Source organism: Tilletiaria anomala (genome assembly GCF_000711695.1).
Source record: "Tilletiaria anomala UBC 951 chromosome Unknown K437scaffold_16, whole genome shotgun sequence".
NCBI lineage: Eukaryota > Fungi > Basidiomycota > Exobasidiomycetes > Georgefischeriales > Tilletiariaceae > Tilletiaria > Tilletiaria anomala.
This window is the reverse complement of record NW_013547006.1, coordinates 60,692-87,907: the sequence shown is the minus strand read 5'-3', so window position 1 is coordinate 87,907 and position 27,216 is coordinate 60,692. Positions and strand designations below refer to the sequence as shown.

General features: G+C 54.2%; 12 protein-coding genes across 12 annotated transcripts; 6 read left to right on the top strand and 6 right to left on the bottom strand.

Moving 5' to 3' along the window:
* The first annotated feature begins 260 nt into the window (after positions 1-260).
* K437DRAFT_272907 (uncharacterized protein) lies at positions 261-5,324 on the top strand. Its single transcript, XM_013389289.1, has 4 exons — positions 261-2,974; positions 3,033-4,622; positions 4,684-4,882; positions 4,948-5,324. Exons 1-4 carry the CDS (start codon positions 410-412, stop codon positions 4,980-4,982), a joined length of 4,389 nt encoding a protein of 1,462 aa, XP_013244743.1. The 5' UTR covers positions 261-409; the 3' UTR covers positions 4,983-5,324.
* On the bottom strand, positions 5,301-6,616 carry K437DRAFT_254811 (putative RPS22A-ribosomal protein S15a.e.c10, cytosolic). The gene is made up of 4 exons (XM_013389288.1): positions 6,485-6,616; positions 6,263-6,405; positions 5,493-5,747; positions 5,301-5,423 (listed from the first exon to the last, which is right to left on the bottom strand). Exons 2-4 carry the CDS (start codon positions 6,393-6,395, stop codon positions 5,419-5,421), a joined length of 393 nt encoding a protein of 130 aa, XP_013244742.1. The 5' UTR covers positions 6,396-6,405; positions 6,485-6,616; the 3' UTR covers positions 5,301-5,418.
* Positions 6,617-6,901: 285 nt separating this feature from the next.
* Positions 6,902-8,071, top strand: K437DRAFT_254810 (putative RPS17B-ribosomal protein S17.e.B). The gene is made up of 2 exons (XM_013389287.1): positions 6,902-7,194; positions 7,557-8,071. The coding sequence occupies exons 1-2, from the start codon at positions 6,949-6,951 to the stop codon at positions 7,743-7,745; spliced, it is 435 nt and encodes a 144-aa protein (XP_013244741.1). The 5' UTR covers positions 6,902-6,948; the 3' UTR covers positions 7,746-8,071.
* Positions 8,072-8,089: 18 nt separating this feature from the next.
* K437DRAFT_254809 (glycoside hydrolase family 8 protein) lies at positions 8,090-9,924 on the bottom strand. Its single transcript, XM_013389286.1, has 8 exons — positions 9,673-9,924; positions 9,531-9,564; positions 9,435-9,452; positions 9,246-9,367; positions 8,986-9,148; positions 8,810-8,907; positions 8,381-8,740; positions 8,090-8,309 (listed from the first exon to the last, which is right to left on the bottom strand). Exons 1-8 carry the CDS (start codon positions 9,734-9,736, stop codon positions 8,143-8,145), a joined length of 1,026 nt encoding a protein of 341 aa, XP_013244740.1. The 5' UTR covers positions 9,737-9,924; the 3' UTR covers positions 8,090-8,142.
* Positions 9,925-10,289: 365 nt separating this feature from the next.
* Positions 10,290-11,656, top strand: K437DRAFT_290159 (DHSB_USTMA succinate dehydrogenase iron-sulfur protein mitochondrial precursor). The gene is made up of 4 exons (XM_013389285.1): positions 10,290-10,570; positions 10,657-10,906; positions 10,982-11,373; positions 11,460-11,656. Exons 1-4 carry the CDS (start codon positions 10,412-10,414, stop codon positions 11,523-11,525), a joined length of 867 nt encoding a protein of 288 aa, XP_013244739.1. The 5' UTR covers positions 10,290-10,411; the 3' UTR covers positions 11,526-11,656.
* A 578-nt stretch (positions 11,657-12,234) lies between these two features.
* K437DRAFT_254806 (acid protease) lies at positions 12,235-14,298 on the bottom strand. Its single transcript, XM_013389284.1, has 5 exons — positions 14,188-14,298; positions 13,500-14,036; positions 13,285-13,418; positions 13,159-13,216; positions 12,235-13,084 (listed from the first exon to the last, which is right to left on the bottom strand). The coding sequence occupies exons 2-5, from the start codon at positions 13,954-13,956 to the stop codon at positions 12,591-12,593; spliced, it is 1,143 nt and encodes a 380-aa protein (XP_013244738.1). The 5' UTR covers positions 13,957-14,036; positions 14,188-14,298; the 3' UTR covers positions 12,235-12,590.
* A 2,622-nt stretch (positions 14,299-16,920) lies between these two features.
* K437DRAFT_50621 (S-adenosyl-L-methionine-dependent methyltransferase) lies at positions 16,921-18,313 on the top strand. The gene is made up of 7 exons (XM_013389260.1): positions 16,921-17,272; positions 17,352-17,365; positions 17,443-17,510; positions 17,599-17,643; positions 17,723-17,866; positions 17,941-18,040; positions 18,102-18,313. Exons 1-7 carry the CDS (start codon positions 17,180-17,182, stop codon positions 18,274-18,276), a joined length of 639 nt encoding a protein of 212 aa, XP_013244714.1. The 5' UTR covers positions 16,921-17,179; the 3' UTR covers positions 18,277-18,313.
* On the bottom strand, positions 18,102-19,286 carry K437DRAFT_254803 (uncharacterized protein). The gene is made up of 5 exons (XM_013389283.1): positions 19,100-19,286; positions 18,961-18,992; positions 18,843-18,874; positions 18,648-18,765; positions 18,102-18,552 (listed from the first exon to the last, which is right to left on the bottom strand). Exons 1-5 carry the CDS (start codon positions 19,113-19,115, stop codon positions 18,430-18,432), a joined length of 321 nt encoding a protein of 106 aa, XP_013244737.1. The 5' UTR covers positions 19,116-19,286; the 3' UTR covers positions 18,102-18,429.
* Positions 19,287-19,663: 377 nt separating this feature from the next.
* K437DRAFT_272900 (uncharacterized protein) lies at positions 19,664-22,177 on the bottom strand. The gene is made up of 6 exons (XM_013389282.1): positions 21,819-22,177; positions 21,728-21,748; positions 21,543-21,640; positions 21,457-21,478; positions 21,281-21,381; positions 19,664-21,202 (listed from the first exon to the last, which is right to left on the bottom strand). Exons 1-6 carry the CDS (start codon positions 22,054-22,056, stop codon positions 19,772-19,774), a joined length of 1,911 nt encoding a protein of 636 aa, XP_013244736.1. The 5' UTR covers positions 22,057-22,177; the 3' UTR covers positions 19,664-19,771.
* Positions 22,178-22,747: 570 nt separating this feature from the next.
* Positions 22,748-23,571, top strand: K437DRAFT_221483 (uncharacterized protein; the record flags this gene model as incomplete). The annotated part of the gene is made up of 4 exons (XM_013389281.1): positions 22,748-23,016; positions 23,099-23,179; positions 23,253-23,355; positions 23,461-23,571. The coding sequence occupies 4 exons, from the start codon at positions 22,748-22,750 to the stop codon at positions 23,569-23,571; spliced, it is 564 nt and encodes a 187-aa protein (XP_013244735.1).
* Positions 23,572-24,491: 920 nt separating this feature from the next.
* Positions 24,492-24,890, top strand: K437DRAFT_267064 (uncharacterized protein; the record flags this gene model as incomplete). Its single annotated transcript, XM_013389280.1, has 3 exons — positions 24,492-24,500; positions 24,595-24,719; positions 24,824-24,890. The coding sequence occupies 3 exons, from the start codon at positions 24,492-24,494 to the stop codon at positions 24,888-24,890; spliced, it is 201 nt and encodes a 66-aa protein (XP_013244734.1).
* Positions 24,891-25,052: 162 nt separating this feature from the next.
* Positions 25,053-26,982, bottom strand: K437DRAFT_50540 (putative ATP-dependent RNA helicase). The gene is made up of 5 exons (XM_013389259.1): positions 26,754-26,982; positions 26,492-26,594; positions 26,013-26,423; positions 25,422-25,935; positions 25,053-25,338 (listed from the first exon to the last, which is right to left on the bottom strand). The coding sequence occupies exons 1-5, from the start codon at positions 26,763-26,765 to the stop codon at positions 25,188-25,190; spliced, it is 1,191 nt and encodes a 396-aa protein (XP_013244713.1). The 5' UTR covers positions 26,766-26,982; the 3' UTR covers positions 25,053-25,187.
* Between the last annotated feature and the right edge of the window lie 234 nt (positions 26,983-27,216).

Genomic DNA, 27,216 nt, shown 5'->3' with positions numbered 1-27,216 from the left:
TACAGTGCAATCCAGGACCCAGATTTATCTGGATTCTGGGATGCCGCATAGTGAGATCGATCAGGCTGTCCTCGCCACGGACAAAGAAGAGGCCGATGAATCATGGATCCTCGGCGTCTTAACTTGGTGATGCATGGGGACTTGCCACCTTCCGCACAGCGGTCCACGGCCCGCACACACCGTTGCCTCGTGGCTGTAGGCTTTTAGACACTACGTACCAAATTGGCTGTCATGGTCAAACGAGTTGTATCTTCTGATCATACCGCAGTGGCAGCCGGCAGGCTGGCAGTAGCAAAAAGGGCACAGGTTTCGGCGTACGGTTGGCGCAAATATCTGCGCGTCATCATCGAGTCATCGGAACAAACTCGGACTGTCGGGCATCAGATGCTGCAGCTGGCACTTGGCCACAATGTCGCGCCAACAGTCGATGCGCTCCAAAGGCGCCGCTGCTGACATTCGATCGCGAATCCGTCACGAGAACACCAATCTTGGCGCTGGCGTCGACATCCAGCCGTCGTTCAGGGGCGGCGCTGCCCTAGGAGCACCACATGGACTCGCTGGAGTGCAGCAGGGGGAAGCCGCATTCCTAGCCCATGGTGGAAGTGGCTATTCATCGAGCGCCGCAGTTGCGATGAATGGGGGTGGATGCGAGTACTCCCACCAGATCAGCGCATCTATTGCTAGTCTGAGTTCTAGCGGTTTTCATGGCACTAGCTCAGAAACCAACCTGGCGCAGTCACTACAGGGTGCATCGCTCGGCGGACAAACGCCGCTGCGTCCTGCCCGATCTGCGAGGAGGCCCCAGAACCAATCGCCGCAGCGTCAAGATGGATTTGCGCTGGCAGGTCCTTCGCGGGCTCATCAGCTCCCTGGCCTCCAGATACATCAAGACCCAGTAGATCGCAGTGCGGCTCCTGGTCGCAATCTGTTGAACTCGAATAGAGGCACCAGGGTATCCCCCGTCGGCGAGCCGGACGGCTATGGATCGTTCAGTTTGGCACGGGGAGCCAGCACGTCCGGTCAATTCATGCATAACCAACATGGCTACGAAGCACCTCAACCTCGATCAGGGCTGAAAGCTGCGTATGACGGTGAAGAAGATGCGTACGGTGGTCTATCGCCTCTTGGTGAACACCCAGGTCACGAGCTTCCGATACCGTCTATCAGCCCTACGACGCCGGCCTCAGTAGGTTCTCTTACACATCGCAAGGAACCAGCCGCGCTCAACAGCGTCATATCAGCTCTGAGTGCTGCGGGGAGGAAGCATCAGACGAACCGCATCCAGCGTGGTGCCGCCGTATCAGCAGAAGATGAGCGCAGGCGACGGGGGAGCCAGATGCGGATCGATCAGATGAGGCACATCGAGCGACGGCCGCTGGAGAGTTATCTGCGCAAGGACGATGCGAGGGCTTTCAGGGAGATCAATGCGGTGCTGCGGAAGGTCAAGGCCGAATGGTCACACATGACGATGGACGATTTCAATGCGGCATCATTTGCGCTCTCGCTCATGGACGACAGCTCGTTGGGCGCCAGCTTCGATGAATTCGAGAAAATGAAGAAAATGCTCGAACGCGCGCTCCAAGGGACCCTCGATGATCACTATGAAGCTTTCGCATCTGCTATTACACTACACAACAACGTCCTCTCCTCTTTGAGCACGGCCCAAAACAACGTATCCGTTGCACGGAGAAGACTCCGTGATTCTCGAGACGCGCTTGGTGCCAAGCGCGCAGATCTCGTGCAAATGTGGCACAAGAGCCAAGGGGTGAAAGAAGCACTCAGATTGCTGGACACCGTGGAGAACCTCAAGAACATGCCAGATCGACTGGAAGCTCTCATGTCCCAGAAGCGTTTTCTCGAGGGTGTCAACGTCTTGACGCGCGGGCTGCGGACGATCGACAAGGCAGAGATTGTCGAACTGACAGGCACAGCAGACCTTCGAGCGTACCTGAAGGCACAGGAACAGAGTGTGCTGGACATTCTAGTGGAAGAACTGCACAACCACCTGTACCTCAAAAGTCCGTCTTGCGACGTCCGCTGGCACGCTTACACGCCTGGCCAGACGTTAATGCCGACCTTGGATCTGGACAACCAATTCGAAGAAAGCGAGGAGGAGAACATGGTCGCCGCGCAGGATTTGAAAGCGTCTCTGTCTTCCTTGCCAAGCACTCATCAGCCCCCTCCGGCAGCATTGCATCGTTTCCTGCAAACCTTGTCATCTCGTCCCTCTTTCGATCCAAAGCTCGCAACGGACGTTGTGGACACTAGTCTTGCGCCGAGTACCTCAACCTCGGCGCTGACAGGCGAGCTCATCGAGAATACAGGCGATTCCGGGATGGCCAATTCCAAGAGTACTGACTCGCTCGCTGGCCTGACTGGCTTTAATAGCGCAGGGGACAGTGGCAGCAATGGCTCGGAAAATATTGAGAGCAACAGCTTCCTCTACATCGAGATGCTTCTGGAAAGCATTGCTCGCTTGGACAAGCTATCCTACGTTCTCGATACTATCGCACATCGACTGCAAGTGGAGGTTCACCAGGTTATCGATACTACGATCGAAGAAGTCGAGCGTCGCAACGAGCCGTCAAGACAACACTCCATGGGGCGAGCAGGATCCATGTACCTTGGCCGCTCATCATCACACACACTCTCGTTTAGCGGCCCCTCATCTTCTGCTTGGCGTGGCTCTGGGCCGCCAAGTACCCTTCACGTATCCACCAGTGGCTCTGTACGACATGGTCTCATGCGGCGGACCGCCGCAGAATCGTTTGCGACAGCCATGGACGAGGAGACGATGCGGGACCTCTTCTGGACCCTCTTTTCCAAATTTGATGCTATCCTGCAAGGGCATCGAGCCGTGTACGAGGTCACGACGCGCATCTCGTCGCGCACCGGCTTCTCGCGGTCGACTCCTCTCGCCCGGACGACTACTCTGTCGTCGCCTGTCAAGGTCTGGCGGCAAATACAGCTCGAGGTGAATATACAGAACTTGGATGCTATACAGGTATTCTAACTCCTTCATTTCACTTCAGGTCCGGTCTCTTCTGCACGACCATCTTGTTGATGAGTCCCAGCCATCATCGCGCGCACGACGCCAAGCTATCATCTCTGTCAACGATGTGCTGCGTTTCGGCAAGACCGATAGGGACAAGAGCAAGCGACTTTTCACGTTGCCATTGGGGCAAGTAAAGAGCGGCAAGAAGGAAGTCAATCCCATCAAAAAATACGAAGAAGAGCTTACAGCTGCTTTGCGCATTCACGTACCCGGCCTCGTGTCATCGGACGCCGCGGCCGGCCCTGGCATCACCATGATCGACCTGGGTCATTCCATGACGATAGGCGGCACCTCAACGGCAGAGCTGACAGGTACAGGGCATCGCATCCTGGTCAAGCCAGATGCGTTCAATCTCTCGAGAATTTTCAAGCCGATGCTTAAATTCATTGCAAAGGTACAAGCCGTCATGCCCCCAGACGGCGAGGGAACATCTGACTATGACTCTTTCCTGGAGGAATTTGTGCGAGAGACCTTCCTGCCTCAGCTGGAAGAAAAGGCGCAGTTGTTGTTCTTGCAGTCGACAAGCAGTCTGGACGCGCTGCAAGAAGACGCTGCGTTCAAACAGGCTACAGGCAAACCGGTGACAAGGTCGGTGCGCAACGTCCTCGTGCTCTTGGACGGCATTTACAGTATCTTAGAGGCAACGCCGTTCCATCGGACTAGCATTGCTCGCTTAATGGTACAGCTCATCGTTCAGTTCTATCAGCGTTGCAGCGATCGCTTCACCAACCTCGTCGCTCTGCCAGCGGATGGCGACACTCCATCTGACGCTGTGCACACTTGCGCAGCTTGGGCACAACGACCTGAAATCCTGGAATATCTTTCAGATGCAGTTCAAAGCGCTTCGGACGAGACACGTCAGAAAGAATTGTTCGACCAGGAAAATCGGACATTGCTGCAGGTTTCGAAGTACGGCAGCGGGCTTAAGTTTGCAGATCTAACGACATCTCGCAAGAAGCTCCTCGCGCTCGGCACGCTCAAGCACAGTCTCGCTAGCTTCCTCGTTCACATGCGCCGGTTGAAGGCGATGGCCGTCTTTCCTGAGGACCAACTGGGCGTCAGCCTTCTTGGCTCAGGCAAGGGCACGCATATGGCCCTGCCACTCAACGACGAAATGGCTGTGCGATTCCAAAGCCTCCCAGCAACGTTCGAATACTTGTGCAACGTCATCCTGTTCACTCTGAGGGCAGAGTTGCGCATCCGCGCTGCATTTCATCTCAATCTCACGGTGACAGATGGTAACTACTTGATCGAAGAAGCCACGCTGGAACCCGATCCGCATGTGGTCGACCTCAATGCGGAGATTGTTTCGTGCGACGACGTTTTTCTCGACTCGCTTCCCAACGAGGATCGCCAATTCTTGTTCGCTGGTCTCTCTGGCTTTATGGACCTGTTGCTTGTCGCATCAGTGCGGCGTCTGCGCGCAATCAATCGACATGGCGTCACCAAGATGATCCGCAACATCATGGCTCTGCAACAGAACTTGAAGAGCATGGTCGATACTCCCGAACAAGTCAATCTGGAACGCAGCCAGCGATTCTGGGACTTGCTACTGCAGACGCCGGAGGTGAGTCTCCATGCACGGCCGAATCTTCGACTGTTCTGACTCAATTTGGTTAACTCGGTAGGAAATGTTGGAGGTTATCCGGAAGGATGGCGCGCATCACACGTTCGAAGAGTACAAGTCGGCTCTCCATCTCGTGCTAGGCTTGGAGAACGTCCGGGCCAGCGGTGGGGCAGCAAATGGGGTTCTACCGCCGGCCATTGCGAATGCAGGCACGTTTTCTGAAAGGAGAGACACTTCACGAAATCAATACAACGAATACCGTGAGTCAAACCCTCAGACCAACTGTCAAAATATTTATTGACCTTTTCCATCTGTTGGCGGTTAGTGATCGAGCTACATCAGGTGGTTGGAGACGCTTGATCGTCGCGACGCAGACGTACGAGCGAGTGTGAGCGCGTGGTAATGATCTTTATGCGCGATATATACTTGTTGCGTTACGCGTATCACATCCGGTCACCTTGGGTCACACGAGAAATTGCAATTTATGATTGGCGTTTCAATTTACATCGCATTCCATGACGCATGGTGAGACGAGCAGCCGCTAAGGACGGTAGATCTTTTGAGAGACAAAATCATGTGTCGCCTCGCTCGAGCAATTCTGGTCTGCCGACCGCCTTGCGCGAGCCAAGAAAATGAGGCTGAAAGCAAGAATGCCTCACTCTCGACCATTAACGCTGCTCCTGGACATCGCAAGCAAAAACACGCCCATCCTACAGCGCGACTTCAAGCGTAGTTTTGGCGATGGGGTCGACTGAGCATGAAATCGAGCTGAAGCGTGAAGCTTTCGGTGGAGCCCTTAGTCTGCAAGCAAGCGACAATATTAGAGAAAGGTCATGCAAGCATCAAATCTATGACAAGTGCAAGACTCACAGAAGTACCCGATGATCTTTCCACCAGCGTGCTTTCGCCTTGCCTCCTCATGGTCCATGATGCCGGCGCTGGTGGTGAGGATGATGTAGCCGAAAGAACGAGCAGGGAGGAGCTGGTTGACCCAGTTCTCAATCTGACCGAGCTGAACGTTGAAGCGTGGGGAGATGACACCACACTTGTTGATCCGGCCGTTCAGCTGAACGACGATCTTCCCTGATCGGTGGTCATCAATCTCCTCAAACTCTCCAATGTAACCTGTCGATCGTTGCGGAGCAAAAGTGCGTCAGTGAGGCATCCTTGAAGACTTCAATTCGTGTGACACGTCAAAATGCAGGTATACGAGATGTCCCCGGAGCATTGAATGCACAGAAGTGTCATACGAGACTTCTGTGCATGCACTTCAGCTTCGGACCAGACCCTGCATGACGGCAGGATCAAGTGGTTTCATCTCCCGGGGACTTAAAAATGGACGCTGGTGAAGCAGCTTCTCAACGAGAGCCGGCCAGTTGTCCAACAGTTATACCTCCGGGCCTGCCTTTCTATCCAAGAGAATTCGGTACTTCGCATTCACAGCACCCGTCCCAACCCTATGCTTGCCCCAGGCGATATTCACATCCTGCCCTGCGGCAGATTACGTCTGCAAGTTGTCCCGCCCATGAACTAATAATCCAAGCTTCCGACCCTTTGTCGGCACTCCTCTCTACTAAATGTTGCTGCGGCGTACAGGTCGAACATTTGATGCATCTAGAGCACATGGATGCAATGCTCACCGTGCTTTTGCATGACTTGAAGGAACTTGATGATGACCTTGGAGGAAGGGCGGATGAGGACTTGCCTCTTACCCTTCCTCTCTGCATTGACAATGCTGTTCAAGCAGTCGTTCAGGACTGAGACGCGAGTCATTTTGGCTGATCTGGGAGGAGTCAGCGTCCAACAGGTGTTAGTCTCGGAGTTGGGAATGAGCAGAAGGCCATCAAGTGATGTCTGCTCACAGTGCTGGTAAGTCAAAGCCGATGAAAGATTGACTGAGACGCGCCACAGCAGGTACACAGAAGGACAATGAGAAGGATTATAAGCCTCTTGTCCCGTTTCTCTGTGTTCTGACTGAGCTTTTGAGCAGGAGTGCACGCAGCTGTTACCTACCTTGTTAATGAGCTTGTTGCTACCTGCCAAGCGACCGTGGCTCGAGAAACGCTGACTTGGAAGAAGTAGGATTCATGGTGGAACGCGTGAGCTGATTGGAGTCCGGCACAGCGACAGAGGGCTGAATAATTCTCACCCGCAGCAACTCGTTCGTTCCGCCCACCGCCAACGCCACCGCCGCCTCTGCCAATCGCAGCGACACGCACCAAAGTCCTTCAACACCTCACCGTTAATGATCCCCAAACGTAGCTCAGGAAGTAGCGTAGCATCGCAGCAGCATTGTCACAGCCGCAGCTAGCCTATACTCGCCAAGATGGGTCGTGTTCGTACCAAGACTACCAAGCGCGCAGCGCGTGTGCTTATCGAGAAGTACTACCCGCGCCTCAACGCGCTCGACTTCCACACCAACAAGAAGGTCATCGATGAGGTTGCCATCATTCCTTCCAAGAGGCTGAGGAACAAGATTGCAGGCTTCACCACCCACTTGATGAAGCGTATTCAGAAGGGACCGGTGCGCGGCATTTCTTTCAAGCTGCAGGAGGAGGAGAGGGAGCGCAAGGTGAGCTTCGACAAGAATCGTGTCTCGGTTCGGTGTTGGTGGAAGGGCATGCCTTCAGAGGAAGAACGCAAAAACCTGTGATTTACGCACAGTGTTCGAGCATCATCCTGTAAAATGCCTGTTCCAGCTGCAGATATTGGACGAACATAGGCGACGGTGGACTAGAGGGACATATGAGCCATCTAGATGTCTCGCAAGCCCGACAACTTGGGGTGGGCATGGAATGAGACTTGAGGACACCAGGGGGCGCATTGCCCGCCATTTGCCTGCATTTCCTGTATTAGAATGGCTAGGGTTGGAGAGGACCATACATAGGCAGGTTTGAACGTAAAACTGACATGCATGGTCTATGTCAACCACAGGACCAATACGTCCCAGAGGTCTCCGCACTCGACACACAAGCACAGGGCGGTCTCGAGGTCGACCCGGACACCAAGGACATGCTCAAGTCGATTGGCTTTGACTCCCTCCCCGTCACTGTCAGCCAACCCGTCACCGCCTACCAACAGGAGAGGCGGGGCCGGAACGTTGTCGGTGCTGGCCGGCGCTAAGCGCTTCCTGGCGGTCGCTCTTGTGGACATGGTTTGCTATGCCATCGATGCAAGCCTTTGATCCCGACACATGGACACGAGCGTCAGTCTCAAGGGATGTAAGAGGCTGGACGCATCTCTCATGCCATGCTGCCGAAGAGAATCCGGCATGGAGGAGTGATTGCGATGCGACGAGCGAGGCCGAGTGCTTCTCATACGCATCAAAAGCTGGCGGATCCCAGTCGATGCCGGCATAAAGCACGGCCTCGGGAGCTGATGTCAAGACTCGCAGCATATATGCCACTCGGGTGTATTGTACTATGAACAAGGCTTCTTTTGCTCATCTTCTGAGAATGTCTTTGATGCCGAATAGTTTGGATTCAAGTTTGCACATGAAAGGAGGTACAACAGCCATCTTTCAACGAAACAGCTCTGTATGAGAAGCCTGTTCTGCGATGACCAGATCAATGCTGTCTCCAAAATACGACGGTTCCTCGTCGTTGAGAGCAGTAACTGCTTGTTGGAAACTTGAAGTGTCTCCCAAAACATGACAAACGTAGCCGGCGGGAGCGATGAAAGCACGGTCTGGGGGCGGCTCTGGCTGCCATCAGCGACGGACATAGAATTCGCACATGAATGGTTCTGTTTTGGCTCACCGCTATAATCCTCCAGCCCCCTACCGGTGCGAATGTCGATCCCGGCTGGCACAGCAGGCCATTTTCCAGACGCTCTGACGAGTGCTTCTCGCATACGCTCCAACAGCGGCCTAATGCGCTGGTCGCCGCTGGCAGCATAGTAGTGCGCAAGCCGCCACGGAGTGCGGCACGCGTTCCAGGACATCTGCCCGTCTCCTTTTTCGCTCTCAAGTAGCTTGCCGTGCGGAACTTCCCACTGATTGGTACGCAAGTTGAAGACCAGAAAGTCTGGGAGCAGCAAGACGCCGCGATGCAGCTGGCTCAGTGCAGCGGACAGAGTCGATTCAATGACCCATTGCCAGCGAGAGCGCTCGCCAGCGTCTGAAAGGCGTCAGAGCGTCAGAACGCGAAAAAAACGGTGAAATTTCAGCGTTTTCAGTGAGATCTTACCCGCTACGACGCGATGGAAGAGGAGAAACGAGCTCAGGATGAAATCGCTTGTTCGAGTGCTGTTGTACAGTTTGACATTCTCTGCTCCATCTTCGTTGCTGCGTTAAGGAACGCCGGTCCTAAGCGATGCGTCAGCCCATCCCCGGCAACCGCTCATGTTCTTTCATACCACTCACGCCCAGTCACCAAGCAAAGGAGTGCCTAGTCTCGGGTGAATCTCGTACCGTAGAATCGCGCTAGCAAGTCGGTTGCCTTCGGTCCAATATGCCGAATTAGAAAACACGGGGGAGTCTGCGAAGACTTTACCTGCCAGAAAGAGGGCGGTGGCGACGTCGATATCTGGGACAAACAGAAAGGCGAGAGGGTCGAAGGAATCAACATGTGTGAGCTGGGTGGGACTGCGATCTGAGAAACCGGCAGGAATGATGGTAATCACCTCCATCGGTCGCGCTTGTCTGCCCATCGTCGTCGCAGTAGATGCCGCGATGAGAGTCCTGTTTGACCTGCCATTTCATCAGACTATGGTCGTTTCTAAAAGCCAGAAAGAAGCGCAATAGCCTGTGAAAGCCTCAAAGGATAGCAAGAGTCAGTATATACATGCACCCGTATATGGATTGCGACTGACTGGTCGAAATCGGGCTGGCTATTGCGGAGTAGAGAAAGGCCATCCTCAGCGGTCAGGTCTTCTTGCTGGCCTCTCAGCAGATCAGCATCAGCTCACTTCCTATGCATGACAGAGATGAGCATTGCGTACCCTAGGCCGCAGCATGAGGAAAGGAGGACGAAGCAGGATCGAGAATGGTTAATCCTTCAACGTGTTCTTGGGACTTTGGGAGGCTGCAGACAACCGGCTGTGTACACACCATGCGCTTCCGAGCATGTGATTGCATTTCCATTATCACCCTGAGAAGGTTTCAAAAATAGCATCAAGACAGAGCAACCGTGATGGAGAGCGATGTGAGCGCATAGAGGCTATGCCTGCTTGGGATGGGGCGACGCGAAGTTCGCACCTTGCCGTTGTAAAAACAATAGGTACCGTGCTCGCAGGAGCGCAGGTACGTTGCCCGCCATTGAACGTACCTCTGCTCCATTGTGCTTGCTTGAGAGCATGAACGCCGCTTCTTGTCCAGTATGGACATGCTTCATGACAACAGTACGGGGAACACCATCATTATAGGCGAGAACTGTCAGCTGCGGATTGGGCTGCTTGTGCGGGCGTGTTGTGCGGCGAGTGTCGACGTGCGTCACACGGATGTACGCCGTAGGCACTCTGGGTCTGTGGACAGGCGGCGTACTTAGGAAAAATGCTGGTCACGTGCGCTGACAAATGGCGGTGCTGGCGGACGCTGACGGCTGTTTGTCGCCTTCTCCGAGCTCCGGCGTCCGACGACTGGCAAGTGCCCAAGAGCGCCTCTCCGGCGCTCTCCGCATCTCTAGGCTTGTCACACACTCTCCTCCCCTTCCCTTCGCTCGAGGTGCGCAACACCTCTCCTCCCGTGGTATACATTCTTACGTTATTACTCCATCTGCGCCTTCTCACACAGAGGACCCCAGCATATAGCAAAGACAAATTCTACACACGCACGCATATACGCTGCAGAGATGTCGATGCTCGCATCACCACTCAAGCCCTCGGTCGCCGGTCCGTCCAAGTTGGCTGCGGCGGCTGCTCGCCGCTTTGCCACTTCTAGCCCCGCGCGCCTTGCGACTCCAGTCAACGCCAAGCTTCAGCACTTGAAAGAGTTCAAGATCTATCGATGGGTGCGTGACAATAAAAATTTATGCTGAGGCAGAATGCAGGACGTAGAGGCGACTGGACCTGGAACTGAGGCGCTTTTTGCTCACAGAACCCGGACAAGCCGGCTGAGAAGCCGCGTCTGCAGACCTACACGCTCGACCTTAACGCCTGTGGGCCCATGGTCCTTGATGCGCTCATCAAGATCAAGAACGAACACGATCCCACTCTCACCTTCCGGCGCTCGTGCCGGGAGGGTATCTGCGGAAGCTGCGCCATGAACATTGATGGTGTCAATACCCTCGCATGCCTGTGCCGCATTGAGAAGAAGGGTGACACTAAGATTTATCCACTGCCACACAGTGAGTGTTCACTTCAGCTGTGGCACGTCGAAGGATGCCAGAGCTCATCTCTTTTAATTCTTCACGCTTCTACAGTGCACATCGTCAAGGACCTCGTTCCAGACTTGACCCAGTTCTACAAGCAATACAAGTCGATTGAGCCATACCTCAAGAGCAAGAACCCGCCCGAGAAGGGTGAGCACCTTCAGTCACAGGAGGATAGGCGCAAGCTGGACGGTCTGTATGAGTGCATTCTCTGTGCAAGCTGCCAAGGGTCTTGCCCTTCGTACTGGTGGAACTCGGACGAATACCTCGGTCCTGCGGTGCTCATGCAGGCTTACCGGTGGATGGCGGACTCGCGCGACTCGTATGGTGACGAGCGTCGCGAGAAGCTCGAAAACACTTTCTCGCTCTACCGTTGCCACACCATCTTCAACTGCACACGCACATGCCCTAAGGGTCTGAACCCGGCGAAGGCTATCGCTCAGGTGAGATGTGCCTGGCCTCTCCCATTGTGGCCCTATGGCTCGTGAGAACGGAATCTTAAACTTTTTTTTTTCATCCCGATATTTAGATCAAGAAGGATTTGGCTGTCGGACCCCCTGCAATCAGCAAGAGGCCCGTTATTGCTGAAGCATAGAACACGCTTTCTCTCATTGAAAGACAGGCATGGACGACAGCGCATGTTTCCACTTGCATCATTTTGGTGCTGACCGCATGTAGCAATCGCACATTTGGCAGGCAATACATGCACTGCATAGGCATTGACGCTTTATATGTGAAAACTTTTGGTCCTTGAAAGCTTTTCATGCATCCTGGATCGGAACTCACGGGAGCGGTGAGCATGCTTGATCATCGCGAATCATGCAGCTCATAGTGCGCCGTGCGCGAACGCTTTTTGTGCTGCTTTGACACAATACAGTTGTCGAATTGCGAAACCGGCTCACATTCCTCCTCCGGCTCACTGTCTCTCACCGGGCGGATCGTGCCCAGATAGGCGTTGAGCTCTTGAGGCATTGCAATGCCTCGAACCGCCTGTCCATCTGTATATACTAGTGGATGAGCGGTGGAGAACAGCTGGAGGTAGCCAAAGCTCAGCAGCAGTTTGAGCAACTGTGCGAGCATGGGACTCGAAATTCAAGTGTGCCACGTCCCATGAACGACAAGGGCATGAACCAGCGTGTATACCAAACATCTTCAAGGGCGGCCACAAAATCTCGTCGTTCCAATGCCTCGTCGGACATGGCCATACAATGCCTTTGCTTCTCCGTCTCGATTTCGATGCTTCACCGTCAAGAAGACAAACAGGTCGCGTTTGGCACGGCAGATTATCGTGTAAGGTGGCTCATGAATACCGTTATCATTAAATAAACATTGCCTAGGGCGGTACCGGGTGGAGCATCTGAACCGCCTTTGGTCGGGTATCCAAAAACAGACGGGTCACCTTGGTCATCTCTACGAATTTTGATGCCAAGACAAGTCCCATCATGGTGAATGTAGAAGAGGCTTCTGTGCCATTTCTTCCGATTGCAAGCTAGGCCAAGGCAACCTGCTCGTTTGCGGCGTCCAACACGAATGGTTGCGTTCGATTCTCCGCACACGACCTTCGAGAGAACAATCCAAACGTAATATCGCCCGACAGAAAAGTCACGTGGGCCAGAGGGTCTGCAATCGTGCGTAGCTCCTCCGCTTCGCTCCGTCGCAATTAGGCGAAGCCGACCTGCTTGTTTGCAACGTCGAAGACAACTTCTCCTGAACTCAAGAACAGAGGGTCTCCAATAATCCAGCCGGCCGAACCGATGTCGGCACCGACGATGGAGAGCACACAATTCCCGTTGTCGTCCGTGCCGTACGCGGTGTACTTGCCTAGGCGGATAGAGGCGCCGGAGAAGGTAAAGATGACGCTGGGCGGTTTGCTGCAGTCATATGTTGCAGTCAGCTGGCCGGAGCTGGAAGACGACTGGAGGCCGAGCGAGTCGAAGAGGCTCTGCGCCTCGTTGGTTGGGGCGACGATCAGGGTTGTACCAGAGTCGATGATACCATTGATACTCTTTCCGTTGATGGCGCCGGAAATAGACCAGTAGGCTGCATGGGTGACCGGGGTGAAATTAACTTTTGAGTCGGTCTGACCGAGCGTGAGGGTCGAGTCGCCTGTGCTCAGGCGAAAGATGAATGCATGCTCGTCGAGAACGCCAGCGTCTAAAGGATGAGAAATAATAGGTAGGATATCAGCAAGGATATTCTCGAGCGAGAAAGTGACGGAGGCAACGCACTGATAAGCGAGTAGAAGAGCGGCGTCCTTTGCTGGAAGGAAGCCAAGCTGGGGAAGCCCTAAAGCGAGCAAGGAGCCAAATCAATCTCAAACGCGCGCAGAAACAAATGTGAGACAGGGACCTCACCATGCCGGCGATACCCTGGTCAGGGTCGCTAACGAACTGCTGAGTGGCGAGACCAATGGTAGCTCCATCCGCATTGAGGCCGCCAATGCTGAGGATGTCGGTGTAAACCTCTCCACTAGCGGTGGTCCCATCGCCTTGTGAGAGGGAGAAATGCCCATCAGCACGGACGCCCAAACCTCGCATAGTAAGAGGTAAGGGAAGGAAAAGATGCTCACCGTAAGAGTCGTGGAAAGTGGTCCCAGTGTTCCGAGCGGAAGAGCCCGGGCTGTATGCACCAGCATTGCAAATGGTGCCGGCCGAACCGGTGTCAAAGTCGAATTGGATGGACTGGCCGCCAAAGCTGGCAGCACCGACCCAGAGCTCCTGGTTGCTGACATCCTGTAGGCTTACCGCGCCCGAGCCACGGGCGGCGTGCTCAGAGCGCCTGTCGAACGGGTGGGCTTCGCCCTGGTTGTTGCGCTTGTAGTTCTCCAGGGACTTATGATATTTGTACTTTAGGTAAGCGATCTCCTTGTGCAGACCTGGGTAGTTGACCCTGCCGTGGCGGTCCTTGATGCGGGAAAGGAAGCCACGCTTGGAGAGCGAGACCTCGATGCTGCTGGTCTTCCTGACCGGGGCGGAGATGACGCTCGCGGCGAGGGCCGCAGCGAGAACAGCGGAAGTGAGCTGCATGTGGGTAACTTCGTTACATAGAAGGCGATGAATGAGAAAATATGCGGGTGACGACGAGGGGCAAGCCTGATCCAGTCAGGCTGACAGGATTGGAGAAAGTGAGTTCAGGATGAACTCCAACCTCGAGAGTGTACTATATATGCGTTTGCTGTCGCAAGCGACACGGGGCATGTAGCAGCATCCCATCGCCGCACCGCGCCATCGCCCGTCTTAACTCGAAGGCGTACATACCTGTAGCTGTTACGATGAATGACGATCGCATCATCATCAATTCTCGATCATCATCCAAGGCGCTCTAATCCCCAAAAAGTCGAAATCCCACGGGGTTCACACATATCGCACTCGTAGCACCGGATATTGGAATATGAAAGTAATTCCCTTGGTGCAAAGCGCCATGAGGGATCCACATTGTTCCATTTTGCAGGAGCCGCCGAGTTCGGTGTGGCGACGGGCATTGCCTCAGTATGAGGCATTCTTTGTTGCTGGTGTAGCCAGAGAGAAGGAAGGAAGGCAATCATGCTTTGTAGCAGTGTGCAGCCCGGCTAAACGTTTGCCGGTTGCCCTCCAATGATGTATGTAGCAACGTCGACGTTTTGTTGCCGTCGCGTGCTGCCAGAAGTGAATGTTACTGAATCGGTTGCAAGATTGAATGCAGGCATTTTAAAAACTCGTGAGTACCTGACATCTGAAGGGAATTCAGTCTAGCAGAGTCTAGCTGCGAGAAAGAACCGAAAGTCCACTAGTACCAGGATGTATGTATGATATGTAACGATTGTCGAATTCACGGCCAAAGGATGTGGATGTTGCGACCCGCGACCCGCGATTGGAAAGAGCGAGTTGGTCATCTGCAACCTTTACGTGTAGTTCCAGGCTGCTCCGGGGAGAGTGTGCTCGAAACCAGGCCTGTCTGAGATTAGAGGCCGACCCGGCGGGCTGGCGGGCCAGGGCTCCAACTTCCAGGGACAAGTACAGACCAAGTGCGGTCCAGGCCGCGGCGGACGTAGATGCCGAATTGGCAATAAAATAAAAAGCGCCGCGAGCCACGGGATGCGGATATATATCGAGTGGGCTTCGATACTCCACAGCTGTCGGCTTTCGGAGATGCCGAAGGCGAGGAACTGAACAGGAGCATTGCGGATTGCCGCACTGCTCCGCCAGGCCAACGCCAGTAAAGCATGAATGTAAAGTGACACGTCCACACTTCGACTTATTTGGACGCGTACCTGACGCACACCCACACACTAACGAGGAGACCTCGGAATCCGCAATAGTAAGCAGTTCTTTGGGAACACCTTCATGTCGCAAACACCGATGTGACAGAAGTTATCGACTCGTGATGCTTCTCAACAAGTTGGATATGAACGCTAACATTTAGCTTTCAGCTCTTCATCCGCCCTCTCCAGCGTTCACGGTGAACACGCTAGCAGCTGGCTACAGCAGGCTACCGTAGTGCTACCGCATGACAGCACGTGCCTCAAGCCAAGTACCCCGTCTGGACGAAAATACGAGGCTGTGGACTTGCGCTCGGGGGCCTCAGACCTTCCCTATACATGCAGATGCAGTCTAAGTCAGGCGACAGCATGCAGTGTGCATTTAAACTATTCATTTCACTTGGGAAGCCAAGCCATGTGCCATGTATCATGCGACCCGGGCATCGGGTGGCTCACCGCCGGCTGGGAACCTACATGTAGCTGGCACCTAGGGAAGGCGGGCAACTAGGAAAGCGACTGGAAAAAGTGCGTGTGTGTACGAAAGCTCAATTAAATGCTGTTTTTCATGTATAGATTGTCTGCAATTGGGTAGAACAGCAGAACTGATAGATCCAATAATAAGGTCTGGGGCTGAGGGGAACTCTAGATCCTGGCCAGGTACACCTTGGTGCGGGTGGATCCTGGCAGGCCTATGTGCTATGATCTACATATGTTCATGTTGCACGCTGCGTGCCGCGTGGTTCAACAGCTGCCCAACGTAGGCTCCTGAATACATCAGCGAGTGGCCGCGGAACCAAAAAGCGGGCTAGCCTCGCGACGGATTTCGCTGCAGGCTGCATGGTTCACCCGCACCAACCCCGGGAGAAGCGCTGCCGCTTCCTGCTTCCACTGAAGGTACCAGCCCCCCTCAACTGCCCTGCCACCGCCAGGCCTAGTCTTACGCCTTTATGTATTGCCCTCGTTAAGTAGTCACACATCATGCCAACGGGCACAGGCCAGACCGACCCTTTCATCACACCTCATACCTTACATGCCCTGATGCCGACAGTCTGTGACACTCTTTCGCGGGACCGAATCAAATTGATCGTTGCACAATTTCTGGCACGCTTGCGATATGGACAATGTGATAGTGCTCAGGAACATGTTCGTGATGCCTTGATGCGCTACTATGTCGGGTGCATCTAGTATTAGCGAGAACGGATGATCGACGAGCGTGGTAATGAGGTCAATGTGCGTTGTGACTGGTGATGCTCGGTGGAGTTGAAGCTCTGAGTGGTGCGCTGCGTGGTAGAGCAGGACCTGACGTGCTGCAGACTGGAGGCGGCTTCTGAGATGATGATGAGCCGCGTGCGGCCAGAGATGTATATCCTCAAGGCTGTTGGCCTCCAACCGCGGTCGCACGTCGGGCGCCAAGTTCAAGACCGAAGTACCGAGCATACTGAGTACAGAGGTCCGAGCGATGGACAGCAATGACTGGCGCCCGACGTGATGCATCCCCTTCTACGTCGCGCGAGCCCAGATTGCGAATCTCGAGAGCGAAGGGCATGCCTTCCAGACCTGTAGCGTCTCCTGGCTTCAGCTTTACCGTCCTTGATGTATGATGGCGTTGGCCGACGCAACGGGATGGGCATGCCTGTCGGGCAATATGGTCTGTCGCCTGAGTGAGGCGGTCGAAGTGCTGACTCTTGCAAAAGCACACCAAAAACTGAATGTCGGTCAACAGTCTCATTCCGAATTCCGCTGTCGAGATTTTGATATGATGAATCTCTCGCGCTTGTGGGCTGTAGCTGGGCTGCCTGCGACTCGTACCCCGAAGGTCAAATGCCGTTGCGGGTTGCGAGCTTGCGAAGTTGTTGATTTGGAGCCTTGTAATGCTGGGTATGCAACAGTGGTGGCTCACGAGCGACTGAGGAGCACAAAGCCGAGGAGGTCAGCTATTCGGCCATAAGTGTCAGTGCCAGTGACCGTTACTGCTTTGCTGTACGCTGAGCGCTCGCAATCAACAAGCAAGCATGTCTGTCAATGGGGACTTCCGCCTTAAGAGCTATTGGGATGGGCGATACGAGACGGAAGGACCAGAAGGGCAATTTGATTGGTTCAAGAGTGTGAGTTATGGTGTACATCCGCGCGCTAGTATGTATCTCCAATCTTATGCTGAAACGATCTTGGTGTTCGGCCGCGAAGTATGAGCAATTAAAGTGCGTCTCGGCGGTTGCTCCTGTTATCTTTTGTACGCAGTATGTTGGCTCATCTCTCCGAGCATTTATTGGCAAAGGTCAATCATCCATGAGCTCATCCCTTTCAAAAGCGCGCGAGTGCTGATGCTAGGATGTGGCAATTCGAGTGAGAAGATGCAAGTGCATGCGTATCCTTGGACTAGAGTCTCACCGTCTCCTTTTTGCTCGTGTACAACTGGTACGTTGTGCTACAGCAATGAGTGCTGACATGGCAGAAGACGACTACTTAAATGTCATAAGTAAGTGGCTTGTGATGTACTCGAGCCGAGAATCTTGCTCACTTGATCGCGATCGCTGACGAGTGCACATCGGCGGCAGACATCGACTTCTCCCAAGTCCTAATCAATCAAATGCAAAGCAAGCATCCCCACCTCGAATGGCATGTCATGGACGTGCGCGAGCTTAAGGAGAATGCAGAGTTGCTCGGTGGGGCAGCATCATATGATGCAATCATCGACAAAGGTGTGCTCTGAGCTGCTCACCCTGTAGTGGTGTGTTAAGGGTCACTGCTTACCCTTGCCTGACCTTTGTTGCAGGTACACTTGACGCCCTGATGGCCGAGACTGGCGGCAGCATATGGGACCCCAGTCAAGAAGTACGGGAGAACGTGGAGCGAGAAGTCGAAGGTGTAATACAGTGAGCGATTCCGTCTGAGGCTCCCAGGTGACAGCGCTTAGCAGCTAAAGCCTATCTTCAGCCTACTCAAACCAGGGGGCCACTTCATCTACTTGACATTCGGACAGCCGCAGTTCCGGCTCAAGTACCTACAGCGGCCAGAGCGGTGGTCCTTCGAGACTCGCGAAGTGGGCGAGGAGGCGACGTTCGGGTACTTTTTGTACATCGGTACAAAGCTCGATGAAATTCATCCATAAGATGGGAAGATTGGCGTCTGACCGTTCGAAACAGATATCTTGCGGGTACGAAATACAAACGGGGTAAACACGGTTTAATGGAACGAAAGCTGTGGGAAAGGCAAAGAATCCAAATTTGCTCTTGACGCTAGGCATGTCATGCTGAACAGCTGTTCAGTATTTTGGAGGAGGGTAGTAGCCATGTTGCGGTGGGCCACCATAGGGGCCTTGTGGCCCGCCAAAGCCTCCTGCACCTGCCGGGGCTGGTTGATATTGCCCATGCGCGTCTGTTTGCCACTATGATTTACGATAGGAGAGGTGGGACCGTACAGATGCGTCAGCTTCCGGTAAGGGCGCGTCGGAATGCCCAAAGGCCAGGGACAAGGACTAACCTGGCAGATACCGCAGATGAAGATTTCCCTTGACTTCATGGGAATGAGTGGGATCCAGCAGACCTCAAGCCAGGTGCGGGACTTGGCTCTGACAACTTGTGCGTTGTGACATTTCGGGCTGCAAAATTGCAAAGACCGCAAGTCAGAGATGAGTCCTTTTAACGAATTGCTCGTACTGAGCGATGTTGAACTCACCAGATATGTGGTTGCGTGTCCGTCTGCTTAATCTGTGGGCGGATCACGCGAGTAGGGCATTCGAATATCAGCCTTGCCCTTCTGGGGTGGCCCAATGGCCATGCTCGCCCATTCTCACCTTGGCCGGACAGCCGAAGATGATGGGGATGACTGGGGATATGTAGTGCACATTCGCACACATGCATCAGCAAAAAGTGGCTCACATCGCTCCGGGTCCATCACCATGGCGCACAGCACGCAGCAGCCAGCGCACTCACAAAAGCAGAAATCCATCATGATCGGTCAAGAGTGGCCAGGTCACAGTGTGAGAGATTCAGGTCGTTTAGCGCGCAAGCAGATGCTGACGAGCGAAATGAAAGTGCAACTGCGCGAATCAAACGGTAGCCACGCTGAAGGGGAAAGAATACCTCGAGGCTATTAGCAGTCGTCGCCAGTGATATGAAGCGCTGCGAGCGATATATTGTAAACTCAATGAAAATGCAGCTGAGAGTGTCTTTCTGAGCAGCGGCTAGCACTCAAGTGGGAGTGACGAGGGAGACGATGGTGGCTGGGATTGTCGTGTGCAAAAGCAACAAGAGGCTCGGCATGCGGAGTGGTGTGAAGGCGTGGCCTGCCAGGATGACTGCAGCAGTACTGGCGTGCGGCCCACAGTGACGCGCCAAGGGGGAGCAGGCTGTGTGACGTAATATGGCATAGCCGCTTATTAGCAATGCACCACAATTTGCCGATTTAGATATCCCCTCTCTGCACTCTGCTCCACAGTCGGCCCATCGGCTGTGACCTGCGACATCGCACAAGAGCCCTTGTCATCTCAGTCCTGGAGCATGCGAGTAAGGATTATGGAGGAAAATACAACAAGTACGCAAGGCATGCTGGGGGCATGTGTTGCTTGTGACAAAGCGCAATTCGGAGCTTGCGGACCGGCAAGGTCACTGCTTGACCCGAAGTAACTCTTTGGGTATCTGCGATGTGACGGAAGAGCTCGGCATGAAGATGGAGCGAGCGGGACGATGATGGCCGGTGTGGCCATGCGATGCTTGCTTGCTATGCTGCTGATGAAGAGACGGCGACGCGGTGGGAATGGCTGGCTCAGATGTCACTTTTGGTGATCGATGCAGAGAATCTGATGTGGATGCTGCTGCGGGTATGCCTCCGGACGTGCCGTGAGTAGGCGCCATGCTTGAGCTATCGTTGGATACCGGTATCAGCCGTGCTTTGAGGGAACCCAGCGACCTGAGCTGTGGAGCTGATGTGACAGAGGTAGCGGATGGCGCACTCGGTCGCATTTGATCCATAGAAGAACCCTCCTGTGACCCGTAGTCCCCTTGCACAGCGTCGGCTCGCGGCGAAATTTCTTCAACAATCATCCTTTTGCTTTGGCCACCACTCGTTCCAACTCCCTCAGAGACCGACAGAACCCGCTTGTTCGTCAATGTCACCACGCTGGCACATGGCTCTAGTCGTCTTCGCTTGTCCGGACGTCGTCGGAATGATGAGCTGCCGCTCGAGAAAAGGTCAATCGATTGCATCTTCTCTCGCACGCTTCGAGGTGACTGAGCTCCGCTCATGTTCACAGGCGAAGGAGATTCCGCACCGGAAGGCCACTCAGCATCGGTGACGCCTTGCGTTCCGGGTGACGGCGAGGCTGGATTGCTCCTCGGCTGCCCTTCCTTCACAACGTCAGGGGCGCGCCTTTTGGTCACGGTGACAACGCTCGCAATTGACTTGGGTTGCGAGCTCCGCTTGAATGTCGACCCGCCGCCTAGTGAGGAGCCGCCACCGAAGAAGTTGATTGGTCCTCCCCCTGGTTGCGTCCTCAGACGGAACGTCATTCCCTCGACCGACGATCGTATTAGAGAAGTGGGGGATGAATCTCCAGTGGCAGCCAGGGGAGGTGATGACATGGTTTTTGCATTGCTCTGTGGCGGTCTATGAGCGGGTGTCGCTGTTGGAGGTCTGGAAGGTGGGACTGACGATGAAGATGGCGGAGAAGGTATGGTTGCATACGCGCCAGGAATGGGTCCGTTCTTACGCCGAGCTGCCGTTCTCGAGGCGGATTCGGCCTCGGCCACCCATTTTTCCATGAAGGTAGCAGGTGCCGTCGGGCTCGTGGACAGCACGACACGCTTTGACGCATTTTTAGGGGCCTTTATCGTCATACCTCTGGCACGATTAATCAATTTGGAGCCCTTCGTCTGGGTCAGCGGCGCGTTTGGTTGTCGTCGTGCAAAAATCTTGCCAACCAGCTGGTCTGTGATGACGGCCCGGATGGCTTGCTTCTGGGCACTCAAAGTCGCGTAGCGTTCCTTGGTGCGTGAGCCAATCTCCGCCAGAAATTCTTCGCGGTCTGCCACTTTTTCCTGAAGATAAAAATGACCGTGCTTGAGTTAGCCCTTCGCCTTTGATGCAATTGGTCTTGACTCCACAAGTGCACCCACGAAGTACAGCGCGCGCCAGCCATCTGGCTTGTCAAAGTCGCCAGCTTCAACGGCTTTTCGCACTTTTGGGAATTCTTGCAGAACATGCCGCCTCCAGATATCTGTGATGCGCGCGCGTCGCGGGAACTGTCAGCCAGCGGTGTACACCACCATATCAATCATATGATCAGACTCACATTCTGTCTTCGGCATGAAATGCTGCAAATTTGGTGCATTTCGCTTCAGCATCTTTCACTAGAGACCAAAAGTAAATAATATTCACAGGACTCTTTTGTTCCATGTCCATGAGTTGCATGGGTTTCATCTGCTCCAGCATGTCTTTCGCCAGGCGGAACGGCATGGTGCCAAGGTCGACCACATCTGTCGAGAAGGGTACACGATGTGAGCTCAGAAACAAGTGGTGATACGAATAGCATCGTGGGAACAAAGCCGCCCAGTCGTACTGACTTGCCACATTTCTGAACAAAACTGTAGGAACCATCGAAGCTCGATGTCAGCGAATAGCTGGCTGGTGATAGGTTCTGGAGAATTGACTCACTTCGCTTACACAGGCTTTGCAGCGACTCGGGCGGCGTCTTTTTCTTCGCTCGTAAAAATTCACCAATGGCAATGGCCGATGCACTTTCAGGTGCCTCAGTCGCACCACTATCGGGAGGCCGAGCCGGGACGTCTGAGTCCACGAGTTGGACGGTCGCGTCGGGCGGCTGCTCGTCTTGGCGCGTCCACCCGCCGCCCATCATGGACGGCGGCTCGGGCGAGCGGCGCCAGTCCTTCATGCTCGTCCGGACTCCCTAAATGTTCATGCAGCTCACCGTGCATGTGGCATCTCGAAGGGGCAACTCAGAGCGGAGTCAATGGCCCCGGTCGTTCAAGTTGCAGCTCGCAAGCGGTCTTAGGTTGCAGTCACCTTGCAGCCTGGGCATTGTTGCCAATTAAAGAGCGGAAAAAAGAACTAGTCTGTTGTCAGCGCGGAACGTGTTGTGTCCCAAATTCGCATCGGCAATTTTGAATCTGTCGGGCGAATAGAAGACGCCGAGCGGCTTGAGACTCCTGAAGCGCCAGTGGCTCGGCCCTTCACCCGGGGCTCAGCTAACAGGGCATCGGCACACCGTGCGTCGTTGCTCGACACCTGTGTCCTTCACTCCTTTCTATGTATTCGCCGAGCAAAGGCTGAGGGCTTTCGAGCGTAGCGCCGCTTAATAATGCCAGCCCGCCGTAGGAAAGGTATCCTCTGGTAGATCTGGAAAGCTGTTAAGATTTGTCCGGACCCAGTCAGAGTGATTGCTGTAGATGGTCATGTCTGATTTGGCCATCCGGGACGAAGTGTCACGCGATAGCGTTGCGTCAGGTCAAAGCATTACTGCATTTGCTTTCTAACGCCATCAAAACGCTCCAGTCAGGGACTCTGGTCCGTGCAAGCTCAAGATGGAGACAAACAATGACGGCGGACCCCAAATGGGCATCGACATGCCGCTTTCGCCTTCGCCCTCGCCTCCGCCGGATCCATCGAGTGCTGGCGGTGCGCTGAATGTGCATCTCGCGGGCGAGCAAACTACCAGCGCCGATGGTACGTCAGCACAGCATGCAGCATCGGCTCAAAAGCCACTAGATCCGCGCGAGACCACTCGGAAAGAGCTCGAGAAACGAGTGCGGAAAGTCATCGACCGCTTTTATGAGATCGCGACACGCGCAGCAGACATGCCTGAAGGAAGCGAAGAAGCATTGATGGGCAAGATGTGCATATTTTCCTGAGTTGATTGACCCGACTGGCTGATCACTGATGGAAGCTTCTTCACTTTCACCTTTTGCATGAAACAGACTAGAGGCAATCAGCTCTCTCTCTGACTTGATGGCTATAGCGCCGTCACTTACATTAGAAATACCGCTCGATGTGCTAGAGTGAGGATTGAGTTTACCTGCTCCGTTTCTGCAGGCTCATTTACTTGGTACATACATGTTCATCTGCGCGCAGGTACATCGATGTCGGACGAAATCCTGACCTGCACACACTCGCACTGGTCCGAAGACTTGCAAATGACAATCAGCAAATGCTCGGCCAGAGTATGGCGTTGGGGGTAAGTGCAGTAAACTATTTCACTCTCGGTTCCTTTCATCGGTGTACAAGATCCGTTCTGCAGTAAGGTAGCGCTGACATAGTTCTCGTCACTGTCCTTTCTAAGCATTACCGCGACCAGCTGCAAGCAGCCTTGGCCGTTAACTTTCCCGAATTGGCACAATATGTGGCCGCAGATGCAATTCCGACAAGCCAATTCGTTGGGCAACCTTCCTGACAGCATTTGCTCGAGTCATCCTTGGAGCTCGTCCCAGGTACTCCCAGCAGCCGTAGTATGGAGGTTCCTTCGATACAAAATGCCTCACGACATTTGAATAATACCATTACACGTCCACTGCCAATCAGCACGCTCCATATGCCCCCTTACCCTCTCTCGCGAGGATCAAGGAGAAGGCAGTGCACCCGATCCCCACCACGGCTCCCTGATTGGAGCGTCGCTTGCAGCACGGCTTTGATTCGCGCCTCGAGTATGTGCTCTGAAGCGGTACTCGCTGACACCGCGGAGAGCGATGTCAAAGCCATGCTCGCTCGCAGCGCCCAACCCTGGCACAAGATTGCACTCTAGAGAGACGGTACATATTCCAGCAAGTGAGGGAGCCAGACTGCCCGAGCCCAGACCCCCTGCCGATGCGATGCCGCATGTCGGATGTTGAACTAGCTTGTGTAGTATACATGTAGGCAGGACCGCATCCCCCTTTGGGCTTTTAAGTTGAGAGTGAAGCGAGAAGGACGATTGAGGGCAGGGAAGGCTCTACTGACGGCTTCGTTGCAATGGCACGTCCACTTCAATCCAAATCCAAGGGAATAATGTCCAGCCGCCGGGTTTCTCGCGAACTTGGCCCATCGTGACATTCTGGGCTCTGAAGCAGTCAAACGCCATCGACGCTCGAGCCACCTGAATGTCGCCCTCACGCCATTTTCGCATCCACGTTGAACAGTCACCTCCCCACAGCCATTCTTTTTCCTTCATCGCTTTGCCTGCCCACTGCCCAGGCTCACCCTCGTTGAGAAACTCCGTTCATGCCGGCCTCGTATAAAAACCGGACGACGCTCGCAACATCTTCACTCTATTACATCTGCCAACTATTAGATTTTATATTTCTTCACCCAAACTCACTCCTCAGACCCTCGTTCACAATGGCGGAAGTGAGTGGCAAGTGCGAACAGAATAACATGGTCGAACGGCCCCACTGACATGACATCCCCCTGCATCCCTCATCAACCCATCTATTACTGATAGCAACAACCCCAAGGCGGCGCTCCTCCTCAGGCCGATGGCCAGCAAGACTTGCTGGACAAGGGTATCGAGTTCCTCGAGAACAAATCCGGCCATCTACAGAGCAAGGATACTACCGAGAAGATCAGGTACGCTTCCATGGAGCCTATCATGCATTGTGAATAGGCGATTTTTCTCATGTCTGACATTGCATTCTTGCTCGGACGGCCTCCTGCTTTTTGCACGCGTACAGCGACGGCATTCGCAACGTCTTCAAGAAGGTCACTGGCAAGGACATCCCTATCCAGGACAAGCAGTAATTGTACTCCCACGCCTCATGCTGCCTGCTCTCGGATGATACCCTGCTACTTCTAGCGGAGTCTGTGGTTATGTACCTTACGAATGATTCAATTCAAGTAAATGAAACCAACTTTGCTCATCTCCTCGGGCCGGCTGTTACTGAAAGAGCCTCCCGACGAAAGTGTAACATGAATGCAATGCAATTTGCAATATGGACGCAGTGCGAAACGAGATTTTGCATTGCTACGTGTTACTAACATCACAATGTAGCTAGGCTCTACAGTCAAGCGCGGGGATGCGTTCTCCTGCAGACTATTTCACTGATTCATGTACGATGAAGAGTCGATCGTGTCGGGCAGCTCGGGAACGGCCACCTCGAAGCGAGCCTGAATGTCTTGCAGCACCTTTTCGTCATCATCACTGCTGACGAACATAATGGCAAGACCCTTGGTACCGAAGCGACCAGCTCTGTGGAGGGCGTGGACAACAGAATGATCAGTAAAAGAGAAGGCATCGAAGGTGAGAAAAACACTGTCAAAACGAGAACCTACCTTCCCACGCGGTGCAAGTAGCTGTCTGCGTCGGTCGGAGTGTCGTATGAGATGGAGACATTTACCCGCTCGACGTCGATACCTCTTCCGAAGATATCGGTCGCGACAAGAATACGCTTCTCGAAGTTCTTGAATTGCTGGTACCGCTTGATCCGCTCCTCCTGCGGCAGACCGCCGTGAATGCAGATGCTGGGGAAGTTGCACTCCTGCAGGAGCTTGTCCAACTGGTTGGCGCGCGAGATGCTCTTGACAAAGATGATGACCTGGTTGAATTCGAGCGTATCGAGTAGGTCGTTCAGCTTGCGGTTCTTAGCGCCCTCATCGAGGCGGACATAGTGCTGCTGCAGGCCGTGCAATGTGAGTTTTGTCTCGTCGTCGACGTAGATCTCCAGGGGATTCTGCATGAACTTCTTGCACGTCGGACGGATCTCCTTAGCGAGTGTTGCTGAGAACATCATGACCTGCTTGTGGTGTGGAGTAGCCCGGAAGATCTCTTGGACGTCACGGCGCATGTCTGCAAGGCGGCAAGATGGCTGGGCGTGTGAGCTTGCCAGGGCAATTTCATCAGGATGCAAATGCGACACGACTCACCGACAGCCTCAAGCATCTTGTCGCACTCGTCGAGAACAAAGTGCTTAACACCAGTCGCCTTCAACGTCTTGTCTCTGGTGAGAGCGTTCATGCGGCCGGGCGTGCCAACAAGGATGTGCGGGCACTTGGTCTTATCCTTGAGGAGCGCCTGGTCGTCCTTGATGGGTGTACCACCGTACACGACCGAGGTCCTGACGTCGGGCATGTATTTGCTGAACCTAGCGAATTCGTTGCGGATCTGGAAGGCGAGCTCGCGCGTGTGGCACAGCACGATCACGCTCACCTCGCCGTCGACCGGCTCGATCTGCTGCAGTGTCGCCAGGACAAAGACGGCTGTCTTACCCATACCAGACTTGGCCTGGCAGACAACGTCCATGCCGAGGATCGACTGCGGAATACATTCTTGTTGCACTGTATGGACGCAAGGACTCGAGTCAGATACCATGCCAGGATTGAACGCTGACGACATACACACTCACCCTCAGAAGGGTGCTCGAAACCAAGGTCGCTGATCGCTCGCAACAGCTCCGGCTTCAGCAGGAAGTCGCGGAAACCGGTCGAGTGGATGCCGACGTAGGAGCCCTGTAAATGGTTTCAACGGCGGCAAAGTTGTCCGAGGCCACGTACGCGATGCCGGAGAAAGGAAAGAGGAAGGCAAGATGGAGAGGTTCAGAAGAGTGTTCGGAGACGCGAGGGATGGGTGAAGCGGCGGATGGATGGAAAAAGAAGAAAGACAAGAACGTGGCGGGGCATCTCTGGGCGGCATGCGACCTCGTGTAATCGCTGTCGGATGTTAGTAGATCGAGAAAAAGCAGATCGATTGCCTGTCGATCAGCGCAAGGGAATGCGTGCTAGCGCAGGCCCTCGCACCCTTCCTTGCATGTGCACATTGCAGCTCTTGGATGATGCTCGTTCCCCCGAATGAAACAGCTCTTGGCGAGACATCCGTGTGAGTCGACAGGATCGTTCCTGCTGCAACGTTCGCTGCATCTGTCCTCCGAACAGCCGTCGATCCACCTTTGAGGGCGAGATTTTCCTTCCTTCTTATTCAAGCGCTGTTGCTCCAAGACTTTACCCTTGTTGACTTCGAGTCCCCCTTCCTTCCGCAGCCTGTCCGCAGGGAAGCATCTACGCTGATGGGTCCGACGTCGGAGAAAAACTGGCAGCACGAGTGCAGCCTCAGAGACGTCAGGTCTGATTACAG